The sequence below is a fragment of the Xenopus laevis genome, chromosome 1S (genome assembly GCF_017654675.1).
Source record: "Xenopus laevis strain J_2021 chromosome 1S, Xenopus_laevis_v10.1, whole genome shotgun sequence".
Taxonomy (NCBI): domain Eukaryota; kingdom Metazoa; phylum Chordata; class Amphibia; order Anura; family Pipidae; genus Xenopus; species Xenopus laevis.
Genome location: NC_054372.1, coordinates 54,948,490 through 54,963,126, shown reverse-complemented (window position 1 = coordinate 54,963,126; position 14,637 = coordinate 54,948,490). Strand labels below are relative to the sequence as shown.

Sequence of the window (14,637 nt, the reverse complement as noted above, 5' to 3'; positions counted from 1 at the left end):
TCGAGGGCACATAGCAGGTTTATGGGGAAGATTCAAAGTAGTCTATTAGGGGAGTAATAGTACAGATGCAGTATTTTAAAACTAGATTTATATATTTGTCTATATGTATTTTGTGGTCACAGCCTCATTGCACACCCGCCTAATGGTTTTAAAAATTTGTGGTGAACACAACTTTCCCTTGTTTGTATTTTAAAACTAATCAACCTATCCCGTGAAGAAATCAGATAATACTATGCTCTATCAGTGGTCTCTTCCCACATATCCTCCGTAATTGAAGGCAGAATAGAATAAACTAGGTTTATTTCATGTTTAAATGATTTTTAAGTAGACTTAAGGTAGGCCCGGGCCTAGGGCGGCAAAAAAATAGGGGCATGCCACCCAGCTGCATAATGGGGACGTGTGCGTCCCCATTCAATTACAGCAGCTGCGCCGGCGTTTTTTTGCCGGCGCGCTGGGAAGGGGAGGTGTAGGTGGGCGCTAGGACCGCGAGGCCGACTGGTCGGACCGCGCGGCCTAGGGGCGGCCGTCAATAAAATCCGGCGCTGTCTCTAATGTACTTGTAAATAGTAATCATGTCACCTTGCAAGCTTCTTTTTTCCAGAGAACACAACCCCAACCTTGACAGTCTACCTTTATAATTTAAATCTTCCCTCCCATTAACCAGGTTGCACGTCTCTCTTTGGTGATAGAGGCTTATCTCACATTGAAGAATGTAACCTAAATATTCAAAGAATATTTTGGTTACATTGACACCTTTCATTCTGGGAGTAAAATTATATTCAAACCTATGGACTGTGAACTGCTGTATGTGCCTTTCCCTCACTTTGTACAACTCACCTTGAATTTTGTCTTTACTGCTTATTGAACACTACTACAAAAATGTTGCTGTGTGTTACATAATAATAGTAAAACTGTAACAAAACTATTTTAATAGATAGAAATCAACATTAATTACACTGAATGCAGCCCTGGAGCAAATAGGTCAAATGTAAAAATGGTTACTTAGCAGACTGCACATCACATTATATTACAGGCAACCTGCTGATAGCAATCAGTAAAAACTGTAACCTGCTCCAGTCATCGCACTCATAATATTAATTTATGGTAATCTACTTTTCACTTCAAATACACTAGTTTTGTTGAGGATATAAACCTAAAGGTTTTATGAGTTGCTTTAAGAGCACCGTATCAAAGGAGGCGAACCCTCATTCCAGGCTGTGAACATATTTCAGGCAAATAACTGATATAGTGTTATATTTTCTGATTTAACTTTGGAGCATTAGGTCTCTGGGCTGTTTCCACCTGGGTTAGGATACATACAGTAAATTGAACCTCTGTTACTTCTCTACTTTCTTAGATGTCAATCTGAAAAAGCTCTACATAAATTAGGTAGTTGTTCTAGAAGTATTTTGCAAGACTGTGGTTGAAAGATATTGCAATACTATACATTAATAAAATATGTCTATTTTGCCTACTGCCTGAAGAATAGGGAAATGAATATGCCAGACCCTGTTCTCGCATGGACTCCTTTCAGACCCACAATGTTTATTACAAGTCAATGGAAACATGCCTGACTGCACCACAGATCTAATTAAGAGGGGTTGCTCAAATGAACATGTAAAAAATCTGGAAGACATGAAGACTTTGATATATGCAATACATTGCATTCAACATATACTTTTACTAGAAACCCTGAGCCATAGTCAACTATGAAAACATAAATAACATGGACAAAACACAAAAATATATGATTTGTAGCCGGACTGTCTAGTAGCTATCATAAGATGTCAAGTAAAATTACACTCCTTGGGACTGACATTTTCCTGGTAAATACAGGCAAAGTTAATAAGGGGTTGAAGTAGGATTTTACTGTACATTCTTGGGGAGAGTTGCCTAAAAATGAGCCACTAAAATTCCTTTAGGGAGAGAACATTCACTGTTGTACTTCTCATTTGACATTGATTTTAAAGCAGAACATTATATAAAAAAAACTAAAGTGCTGAAGGGCATATTATAATATGCCGACCAGGCAGAAATAAAATGGTCAGGTTTTAAAATTTAATTTAAAGGCATACACTTGTCTTGATATACCATTAAGGAAAATGTAAAAGGAACAAATACAAGTACTGAAGAAACTAGGGATAATTTATTTAATCATCATTAAAAAGAGCATAAAGAATTTACAAGTGGCACATTAGAATTTACAAATTGTATTCCAATTAAATACAAAAAATTCATTCTATTAGTGCACCACTACTGCAGAGAGCAATTGTGCTTTCTGCAATAGCAATGCCCTCACCTCAACCTGATCCAGTCGCTCAAAGTAAGCAGTTGAGAGGGTGCAGCATCTGGTTGTTCCCGCAGGCAGCAGCAGAATCTAAAATGACCCTAGCCAGAAATTCAATCCGCAGGGAGATCACCAATTTGCTAACAGGTGTAAAGGACAATTCGCTAGCGAAAGCGTACGACGAATTGTCGTTATGGAGAACGATTGTTACTCCGCAAGTTCACTAAAGTGCGAATTTTCCATAATGCTGCCCCTTTCGACAGAGATTCCTCCGCCATCTTAGACCTGGTAAACTGATAAGATGAAGCTACAGTACATCCTCCTCAATCTTATGTCAGTGACATCATATCCTGTATGCCGAAGAGTTTAAAAAATTATTAAAAAAACACTGGCGTTTTTTCATATTTTGAAGTGGGATTGTGTTTATAAGTTGTAACTGTTAAAAATGTTTGTTTTAACCATTTGAGGGGCATGCCACATTTGTTTTAGGGTGGGCTCATGTCTCGAACAATAGAGGATCTCTTTTGCCTTTATTTTGCTTCCTTGTACATTTTTTAATAATAAGTGGCCACTTCAAGCATTTGCACCAACATCTCTAATAAAGACATTTATATGATCTATATGTACTGAAGAAGTTTCGCTAGGCAGAAACAGACGTTAGCGAAAGTTCACTATGAAATGCTTGTGCCGACAGATTTACTGTAGCTAAAGTTCGCCAGTGTTCAGCGGCCGAGACGCAACTTTGCATTTTAATGAATTAGCGTGGTGGTAGCGAATTAACAGCTGGCAAAGTGGCGTGAAGTGTGGCAAAGCATTTGCAGGCAAAAAAAATTAGTGAATTTGCCTCTATATGATAAGCTATAATGCTTCTTTCAACAGGGAAGTTCAATTAGATCTCCATTAGCATAAGCCATAGTTTGCCTTTGTATATACATGCAATAGTTGGCATTATGAGCCACACCAGGACATAGTTAATGTATACTTACTTGCTGCTAAATCCAGTGACAGACCTGAGGTGCAGGGGGGGGGGGGGTTGTATGAAAAAAAAATCTGAAAATGTAATAAAGCCTAATGCTCTGTGTTCTAAACTCACTTTATAACATCAGAATGGGAATGGGGGCCTGCAGAACCCAGAAAGCTAACATAATTAGGGGGACATTTACTAAAGTTCTGTCTAGGTTTCCCAGGTATTTCAATTCAGCAATTTTAAAAATATTGATCAGTATTGATATCTACTGGGTCATGACCTAAGCCTTCATGAGCCATAATCCCACATGGCTTCACTGTTCTTATGATAAATATCAGTATTTATTAAATGAACTCTCCTGGTGAGTTCTTTCTGAAATACACCTTGATTTGATTTTGATATATGAGTCGTGAACTTGTCTTAAGGGTTTTATTTCCTATGGAATATTCTTTCTATTAGAGTAATGTACCGTTATATATCAGCAGAGTTAATCTGCAGGACAGTAAACCGAACTTCTGTTGCAGTAGCACCCTGTAACTACACTTTTGGCTTTAACAAAATACTCTTTATACCTTTCTTTTGCACAACACTGCAGAATATATTTATATATATAAGGGGTGGTTCACCTTTAAGTTAACTTTTAGTATGTTATAGAATGGATAATTCTAAGCAACTTTTTAATAGATCTTCATTATTTATTTTTTATAGTTCTTGAATCATTTGCCTTCATCTTCAGACACTTTCCAGCTTTCATATGGGGGTCACTGACCCCATCTAAAAACAAATGCTGTATAAGGCTACATATTTAGGGGCTGATTTATCAAAGGTCGAGGTGAATTTTCGAATGAAAAAAAATTCGAGTTTCAAGCTATTTTTTGTGTACTTTGACTAGAGAATAGTCCAAATTCGATTCGAATTTTTTAAAAAAATTGAAAATTAGAATATTGAAATGTATCATGTCTCTTTAAAAATTCGACTTCGACCATTCGCCCTCTATAACCTGCCGAATTGCTGTTTAAGCTATGGGGGACCTCCTAGAACCTATTTGGAGTCAAGTTTTTTATTCCTTAAATTCGTACGATTCGTATTTGGCCAAATACGGACCTATTTGATCGGAAACTGACCTATTCGACCCATAAAAACTTCGTTTCGGTTGGTCTTTTTGAATTTGAATTTCGAAGTTTTTTCAATTCGAAATTCGACCCTTTATAAATATGCCCCTAATTGTTATTGCTACTTTTTATTACTCATCTTTATATTCAGGCCCTCTCCTATTTATATTCCAGTCTCTTGTTCAAAGCAATGCATGGTTGCTAGTAGGGATGCACGGAATCCACTATTTTGGATTCGGCCCAACCCCTGAATCTTTTGTGAAATATTCTGCCGAATACCGAACCAAATCCAAACCCTAATTTGCATATTCAAATTAGGGGATTTGAATATGGATACGGTGCATCCCTAGTTGCTAGGGTAATTTAGGCCATAGCAACCAGATTGATGAATTTGCAAACTGGAGAGCAGCTGAATAAAAAGCTAAATAACTCAAAAACCACAAATAATAAAATACCAAATCCAATTGCAAATTGTCTCAGAATATCACTCTCTACATCATCCATAAAGTTAATTTTAAGGTGAATAACCCCTTTAAGAGTTTGAGCTTTTTTATTACAGACACTGCGAACGTTCGCAAACTTGGCGAGGAAGTCTTTGAGGTCTTTAATCAGTCAAAAATGGAGCAAACATGGTCGCTTATATTTGCAAAGGTGTTTGCAAACGTTTTTTGCACTAACAAAACATATTACATTCTCCCAACGGGCCATAAAGGCCAAGGGCACACTAAGAGGATTGGCTGCTTTTCTTCCCAAAGGGTTTTTTTTTATAGCGGTGAAGGAAAGCAGATCCGTTCTTATGAGCACCCCCCCCCCATAACTCCATTGACAGGCCTGGCATTGGCCTAAATGGAGCTAGATGGAGTGGATACCGGCATGAAAATGCATGCATTTAAGTTTTTGGCCTAATACTTAAACAAGTACGTTTTGATACATTGCCATCATATTTTTTAGGAAAGTGGACTATAAAATGGGGTTCCCTGTTATGTTTGTCTTTGGGTTCACTTGACCTTCAGCCATTACTGAGAGAAGAGAAGGCATTATTCTACTGATCAAGAGTATGTGATCAAGAAATATCTCAAGGGCTGGAGGTTGGAATTATGTATATAGTATGCTTTAGTGTAAAAAGAGTCAAAATTTATGCAGAACATTTATTTTAGAAAATAAAAACAGGGATCCAGGCTATTTAGCTTTCTAAAGCTGGACAAAATATTAAAACACATTGGGGTAAATTGGGTGGAGACAGGGACTGCGATTGAGCTTGATAAGGGCAAAGTTGTTAGCTCATAGATGCTGCAGTAATAAGATGTATAAATTCAAGACATAAATGTTAAAAAGAAGGCTCTTTTTTTATTCAGTTACAGAGTAGCTACTTTTCTTGCCCAGGATATACATTTCAGTTCAGATTTGCCTAATTTCTAGAGTGCTTGCTATATGATATAAGGGATGTTTTCTAGTAAACCAACTAACATAAACATGTTACATTTTCTAGGTTTATTTGTAAATCTAGTTGCGATTCAAAGCAGTGTGTGTTTGTCCCCTTCTGCAATCTTGGTTCTCACTTTTGATACAACATAACAGAAACAAGCTATCCTCCAAGCAAGGCTACATTTCACGCATTACTTTGCATGGTTACATTGTATTTACAGCCCTCAGAACCAGCAATACAGAATAGAAAGTCACAAATAATGATTACAGTAGCACTAAAATAAGTTACAAGCAGAGTTAGAAGTAATGCCACAGACACATAGCTGTACCTCCATTTTCACAGAACGCAATGCATAGATATCAAAGGTTATACCGTAAATAGATCATGCTAATGGGCAGTGGCGTAACTACTATGGGTCTTTGGATGGCCTGGCATGCAGAGTTCTCCTTCGGCCTCTAGCTCTCAAACCACTGCCGACTGCCAGCTTGCCCACCTGCTTGTTTGTTCAAGGCAGACCTCATGGCTAGGCCCCCCGGGCCCCACTGTCCCCCTCCCCCCCCTGCGGTTGCATGGTCTGCTGTGTGGTAGTTACGCCACTGCAAATGGCACATGTAGCGTGACCAAGGAGAATCTCAATTGTCATACAATATTCAAACAACAAAAATATTTGTAGTAAAAAAGGAAATGACGCTCAGACTGTAAGGTAGTGACAATCTGAGCTCCTCTGGGACAGCAATGCAGAGATTGGCCTGTGCCATTAGATAGCAACAGGGAAATTTGCTTAGGGCATGTGCATTAAAATCTAGGAAACATTTAGCTATCAATATGTTATTCTAGTGGGATGCAAAACATTAATACATTCACTTTCACTAGTATCATATCAAATATGTTTGAAGAAACAGGATGTTTGATATTTACCATTTTGACTGATGAACCAGAACATGGAAAAATGCAACTGAAAAGCTTAATATTATGATTAAGGGGAAATAAATTCTGTGTAGTTTCAAAGCATTTTAATTTCTCTCCAGATCAATATTCTTCCTATGTTTAAATTGATTTTTGTATTTGTCTCGCTGGAATGAACTCATTCCATCTCTATAAAATTGAAATCTACTGGTTGCGGAGCTTTAGAAATAACCCATTGTTCTCTTTACCTGATTGAAAAAATCCTTACAGATTTACTTGTACTGGCCCAGAAAGCATTAGTAGAAACGGATCCGCACACACAAACAAGATTATGCAGTCGGGGAATATACCCCTTTTATTATGCCACCAAACAAATAAACATTTTGGGGGGGGAACATCCTGAACACCCTCCCTTCATCAGGATACAATTCTTAGTGCAGAAACCAATTTAAACCCAACTTCCCACACCTTCTTTTCCCAACATGCAACATTTCTCCAACATTTAACCCCTATGTGGAATTCTTGAATAATTAGTAGTCCAATCAAGAAAAATTATCATGTTCACATATTAAAGTGTCAAAAGTGCAGTCCATATTAATATGATCCATGTTGTGTATAAAACAATTACAAATTCACTTCTATTGTTACATTGTTGTAAAAAATCAATTACGATATAAACAATTTAAACGTGATACCTTACTGCCCGTGGGATCTCTAGTATCCCTTAGTATTCTAAGTTATGACCCGTAGTCAGTAGTGTCACTAGAGGGGGGCGGGCCCTGCGTGACGCGCAGCCGGGCCCCGCCCCCCTCCGTACGGCCGCATTTGGCCACATTTGTCAGTGGCGCGTGAGCTGCCGGGGGGCCCTGAGGGGGGCCCTGGCCGCTCGCACCCCCTGCTCCCCCGGTAGTTCCACCACTTCCTGTAGTATTCTAAGTTATCACCCGTTAGTTCTTATCTGTAAAAAAAATAGAAACAGGTAGGAGGATTAAAAAATGATCTCTCATAAGAAACACGTATAGCTAAAATTCTCATTGAGGTGAGGTTATGGGCATAGATAGAAAAGATATTTTGGAAACTAAAAAACATGACATCTCACAACTCAGATGGCAAATCCTGGAAGTAATAAATAGAGAGAAAGGTGAGGTTGATAAAAGGTCTTTTTTAAGACGGGAGGCCTTTTGGATTTGGCAATTAAAAACACTTACACCAAAAGGTCTCAATGAGAATTTTAGCTATACGTGTTTCTTATGAGAGATACATTTTTAATCCTCCTACGTGATTCTATTTTTTTACAGATAAGAACTGCCGGGTGATAACTTAGAGTACTAAGGAATACTAGAAATCCCAAGGTATCACGTTTAAATTGTTTGGTATCCTGATGAAGGGAGGGTGTTCCACCCCGAAAAGTTGATTTGTTTGGCGGCATAATAAAAGAGGTATATTCCCCAACTGCATAATCTTGTGATTGCGGATCTGTTTCTACACGTGTACGTTGCTAAGGGACCCGGCCGGGCCAACAGAAGAACGCACCACCATTGCAATATTGGTGAACTACAGGTGTTTGTTAGGAAAATTAGATTGCATCCAGAAAGCATTAGCGCACAGTTACAAAATCCACTCCCAATTATCACTTTTCCGTGGGCAACAAGGCCAAATATATTAGTCTATGCTGTGAAAATGTCACTCTCAGCACAAGTGAATCCTACACACAGTATGTATAATGTGCTAAAATACAGGCCCACACACACACATATATATATATATTTTTTTATTAGTCTGTGAGAGGATCAAGTAGTAGGGCTAGAATTGGGGATCGTTATAAATACAGTAGGGCAGGGTGTCAACGGCTAAAATCATGGTATCTTGTGGCAGTTTGTTTGAATCCCAGCCTGCCAGATGTAACTGAGCATTTAAAGGTAACTAGTAGGATAATATACAGTACATACTATTGCGCCAGTGTAGAAAGGCTAAGACACGCCAGGCATGCCAGCCTAAATCTAAAACTGATCAAACATTTAACAATCCACTCATCTGACAAGGTTGTCAAATTAGAGGACCTTTACCTGATATATCTGACTCATCACAACGTCTCAATGAATCACAGCAGCAGTAAATCCAGGCCATCAGGGTGAGAACTGCATCAACAAGCCAATGTGGTCCTTGCCCTGAAGGAATTTTTAAACCTGCCCAATCAATATAATACACAGTAATTATCCTGTATTTACTGTAAATAGCACTATATTTTATCCACTTTACTGTGTAAGCCCTTAGTCTGTTGGCAGAATATTTTTTTACATTTGTTTTTCATTATTTTTTAGTCATTAAATGCGCCATCAATCCTAGCTAGGTGATTTAATGAACTCCAACATCCAAGCTTGTGCTTTCCTTCTGGCTCATAATGTGTAGGAGAGAAAGATACAGCTATCGTAAGGAACACTTTTTTTGTATGTGAGAACTAGGCTTCCAATACTGTGCGAGTGTTACTTTGCAGGAATCCGATATCATATTTTCCATTTTAGAAGAAAGTGCCCCTAGAATAGAAACACCAAGAGATCGGTTTTTCCTTTGCATGAAACACAAAAGTTAGTTAATGGTGTGTTAGCAATAAGGGTAATGACACAGGGAGAATTGTAGTGTTTTGTGCTTCAGTGATTTATCGCTCCAAGAGAGAGGGACAAAATACTACAACTCTCCCACCATTCAGCATGAATTTGAATTGTCACAATGGCACCTCCTACTTAGTGACAGGCAGGTATCTGTATTGATGGAATACACACAGTACTGCATTTTAGATGAATATGTGCCTGTTACTAATCAGGACAAGGTGACATTTAAACTCCCACTGGGGGTGGGGATTGCTCCTTCAGGATAATAAATCAATGGGGAGACAAAATTACCTTAAGTCAATATGTAAACTGCCTGCAACTTATTTTATTATTATCCTGTACTTTTATAGCACTTCATGTACATAAAATACTTTTTTCATGACCCACATCAGTCATTGCCCCAGTGGAGGGGGAATGTAATAAAAGGTGAAAAAAATGTTGCACAGCCAAGCATCAAAAGCAGCCAATCAGCAGATAGCATTTACCTGCTGTTTTTGGTGTGCAAGGGTAAAAAAAGTTGACAGAGGAAACCTACTTAGACACAGGGTATTCCTTGAACTGTTGGGTCCTGAGTTCAGTTCTGGCCTGAGTACTTTCTACAAGGAGTTTTTTATGCTTGCGAGGTGCTAGCGGTACTATATTTCAGTTTTGTGCTCAGAGTGGTTATTTCTACAAATCACAGACCATCACTACTACAGATCCAGTAGTTGAGTTCAGCCTGGCTGAACTGAATCTGAATCTTTAAATCTTTGCATCATACAAACAATAAAAACGCAAGTTCTTTCTAACCCTAACCAGAATTGCCAAGACCTCAATATTTAGCCCTTATTTAACCCATGTCCTAATTGTAATTTTAATAATTCGCTAAGTTTCTGGACATATTTTTTAAATGTACAACAATAAAAGTTACGTTTTATTTTTTACTTGTTCAAGGGAATTGTGAATGGGGTGGTGCAAACTTTAAGGTCTATCTTTCTCTAGAATATCAATATACTGTACATTTCGTTGACACAAACATCTGTGACTGTCCTGTATCCATGCTTTGGTGGTGCATGTGTTGTTTACAGTTATTATCCAGGTATGTATGGGCTAATACAATACATCTCATATTATAAGAAGTGGATTGTGGATCCACATTAGGGGGCAAATTTACTCAAGGTCAAATATCGAGGGTTAATTAACCCTCAATATTCGACTGTCGTAGTTAAATCCTTCGGCTTCGAATATCGGTAGCTTTTAGGTGGCGAACTAGGGGGTAGAAGTTTTTTCTTAAAGAGACAGTACTTCGACTATCGAATGGTCGAATAGCCGAACGATTTTTAGTTTGAATCGTTCGATTCGAAGTCAAAGGTCGAAGTCGAAGGTTGAAATAGCCCATTCGATGGTCGAAGTAGCCAAAAAAAACCATTTTCCTCTATTCCTTCACTCGAGCTAAGTAAATGGGCCCCAAAGTATCGGTGGCGCTAATCCAACTAGACCTTTAACCTGCGCAGAGCTCAACCCTCCCCTGCACAAATGCAATACATCTATTACGTTTCGAATGATAATATCAAACATATTTGATATTATCATGGCAGACACAAACCTTATCCATGGAAGTATACTATAAAGTAACTTACCCTTTAATAATTGTTAGACATAATTTTGTAGGGGGCACTGTTACTGCCAATAACTTCAAACACTATATACAGTTGTCCAATGAAATGGCCAGCACCGCACAGCTAGCGGGGGAGTAAACAACAAAATATAAAGTGAATTTGGAAGTGATGTAATCACCTGACTAGTTTCGCTAGACTATTTCCGAATTCAGCGTGAGCGGAGACACAAGGAGACGGAATGCCAGCTCCTCGATCTCTTATGGACTGAACATCAAACACACACTTAAACATTGGGACTGAGAAGCGATTGTTTTAAAGCACAGTGTAAGTGCATTACTTTTAAGATTTTTAAATAATAAAAGGTTCTTTTTACACTATGGGCGATGCACCTATGTTTTAATCCATTGAGAGATTGCTGCTAAGGATCCATGTGGGAATCAAGTTAATTTATTGATACACATCTTAAAAAGTATAATCTTTTTGGAAATTCGACTGATGGAACTGATGCTGTCTGTTTTGGACAAACAGGATACTGCATGATTGAAATCCTCACATTACAGCCCCTACCTGGCCTTTATTAAGGGTTTAAAGGGTAACTTAACCCAAACTTTTTAAGACACAAACATTTGATTTGTCACAAAGGGTGATTGGATTATTTTATAACATACTACACTATATGCACTTTATATTTTGTTGTGTACTCCCCCGCTAGCCATGTAGCGCTGGCCATTTCATTGGGTATTTTGTATTGATATTTGAAGAGAAAAGACTGAAGGATTAGAAATCAGATCATTTTCTGTTTGTGACTACACAGTTGGTCAGAAATATACTTATGGGGGTGATTATTCAATATGCCTCTGGTATATATCTAATTCTATCTACATGTTGTTTATTCATTTGTGTAACCCTGCATGTCCTCTATAACCAATTACACTGTGTCTTGAACAAACAATATAACTTGCAGGAAAAAGGTCCTGCAAGAGGCACTTGTGATTAGACAAGAAAGGATTATAGAATAACTGTCACTTAGGACTAAGCAACAGAGGTAGAGAGATTAAATAACTGTACTGAATCCACTGTTTGCCTGTGCTGCCAAGGACAGTACAGGGGAGAAAAGCATTTGGAAAGTCAAAGCAAGCTGGAGAATGGAAAGAAGCCGGGCTGATAGTGAGAGAAATGACTAGATAGATAGATACTGACAGACAGAGCGAGAGACAGACATAGAGATAATATGATAAAAAGAAACATTGGCAGTCTGAAAATAAATAGTATTCTAGGTTTATTATAAATATTGTTCTGGCTGCCTTGTATCATATCAGCTAACTGATTATTACTGAGACTAAGGCTACATGTTGTGAGTTGAGAAATCACTTTTCAGGCAGGAATATTCTGACAGACAGACAGAAGAAACGTAACCAGATGGGCATCTCATTTCTGCTGTGGTTTGTAACCACTGTTTTGATGTTAATGGCAGGGACTCACATCTGTATTACAGGGCAACTTCTTTGTATAAAAGAACCCAAAGTGCATGTATGAGAGATTCATAACTTGTGCTAATGCCAACTCCCCCCCCCCCAAATAGCAATATAAGTGTATACTTACGTTGAGTGAATTTGATAACAGTCACTGTGAGACCCACCAGCCATAAAAGAACTGCTCTCGGCAGGCAGCACCAGCACTCCCTTGGGCTGAGGTAGTGGAGCCCATTGCCCCCCATTTCTAGCCAACCAGCCTCCACGCTCCCCAATGTCTGGGAAACTGACCCTTGCTGCAGGCAGCTCCTTGCATTTCCGGCCCTTATATGACATCCAGAAAAATCCCCAGGGCACTTAGGAAACTACTTCAGCAGAGAGCGCACCCCTTTCACTTGTTCCACCACAACTGATGGAAAAGAAGTATGCTTAGGAGGGTTGCACGGGGCTACCACTTGCACGGCTACCAGGCAAGCACAGAGGATGTGAAGTCAAATTGGAGAGTAAATGCTATGGGAAAGAGAGCAAATGCAGCACCCTTGGCAGCAGCTCCTTTTCTCCTCCCGCCCCTCATTTTCACTGCCCGACCCCCCCCCCCCCCCGACACACTCCTGTTTGCATGAGATGTACAATCACAGTGCAATCCTGCCTGTTCTCAAGCACCTGCTGTCCTACTGTGCCTGGAAAAAAAGCCCAGCGAGGAATGGAGACCTGTGACTTGATAAGAAAGAATGAAATCAGATCCTATCATGGGACTGACTAACAGAGATCATAGAGAGATGAAATAAAGATCAATGTGAATTGTATTGATGTGTTAGAGCTTGCTCTGTATTCACTGTCACTGCATGTGCTGAGGGAGGCGGTGATATATGGGACCACTTACACTTGCCAGAATCCACAAATATACATGTACATTAAAGTGCACTGGATATAATGTTTCTCCCAAGTTATTTGTCTATTTGTTATTAGTCGTGGCATCACTTTTCAGACAGTGATACTCCATTACTGTGTTTCACACCTATTTTTTTCACAGCAGCAACAGAACCAGATTTGGAAGGGATTTGTTGGTGGCATTTAACCCCATACTGTGCTGCTTATTGCAGGGATCCAGATTAACATGTTATTCAGAGCCGCATCTTTAAATAAAACCAACTCCATAAAGCAGAATGAACTATACAGTAAATGCAGGTGGGAGAGAGACATACAGTAACTCATGCGCTGCAAATGCCAGGCTCTCCACTTAGGTACATATATAAGTGTATACTCACATGGAGTGAATTTGATCACTGTAGGACCCACTGTCCATAAATGTGCTGCTTCCAGCAGGCAGGACCAGCATCCCCCTGGGTTGGGGCAGAGGAGCCCAATGCCCCCCATTCTTCGCCAGCCAACTCCCACACTCCCCAATGTCTGGGAAACTGACCCTTGCCGCTGGCAGCTCCTTACATTTCCTGCCCTTAGATGACATCCAGAGAAATCCCTAGGGCACTTGAGAGTTTACAAGAGACGTAAAGCCACACAGAAGAGTGCAACGGGAAAGATATCAGTCTTCTTTTCTCCTGTCGTTCCTAATTCACACTGCCCGCCTCCCTCTCTGTGGCACACTCCTTCTCCTATTCTGCCTTTCACTCTTAGCCCATCAATATCATCCTTGCTTCCACAGCACACTCTCTCAGTGACAGGTCACCATCACACTGATTATAGACAGCATCTGTTTAGCAAAGCAGAGGGAATATACAAGATCTGGGGCCACAGTGGGTACCTGATGCAACTCATTAATCATTCTTCTGTACATAATGTTCCTGAGGGAATACCTATAAAATATGCCTGGTTTACTGCCTAGGGGTTGCCTTTAGTTGCTAAATCATTAAAGCATTTGCAGATTGGATTGAATTACACTGGGGCTCTTTAAATGTGTGTGTGTGTCTAAATAATTATCCACTCTAGTACCTGCAAATAATTTCTTTTACTAAAGGGGCACCATACAGATTGGGTGTTACAGGATCTATCCAATGAAAACAGCAACACTCCGTTATTATTGAAAAGGGTGAGAACTTTACTTAAAATGCCTTAGGCAACATTTCGGGCTATGCAGGCCCTTTGTCAAGCCTATCGGATCTATGATCCTGAATGCTTGTAACCTGGAGTTTTTCAGATGAGGGTTTTTTTCTGTAATTTGATTGACAATACTTTAAACATGTAAACATTAAATATAGCCAATGGAATTGTTTTCCAGGGCTGGAACTAAAGGTAGGCGAAG

General features: G+C 39.3%; 1 protein-coding gene across 1 annotated transcript in view; it reads right to left on the bottom strand.

The window, feature by feature from the left end:
• The window catches only part of trpc3.S (transient receptor potential cation channel, subfamily C, member 3 S homeolog), a 95,855-nt gene extending 83,014 nt beyond the window's left edge, over window positions 1-12,841 (bottom strand). The window contains exon 1 of the mRNA XM_041579585.1: window positions 12,508-12,841. Coding sequence (XP_041435519.1) covers window positions 12,508-12,713 — 206 coding nt within the window. The 5' untranslated portion in view covers window positions 12,714-12,841. The remainder of the gene's footprint in view (window positions 1-12,507) is intronic.
• Window positions 12,842-14,637: the final 1,796 nt, after the last annotated feature.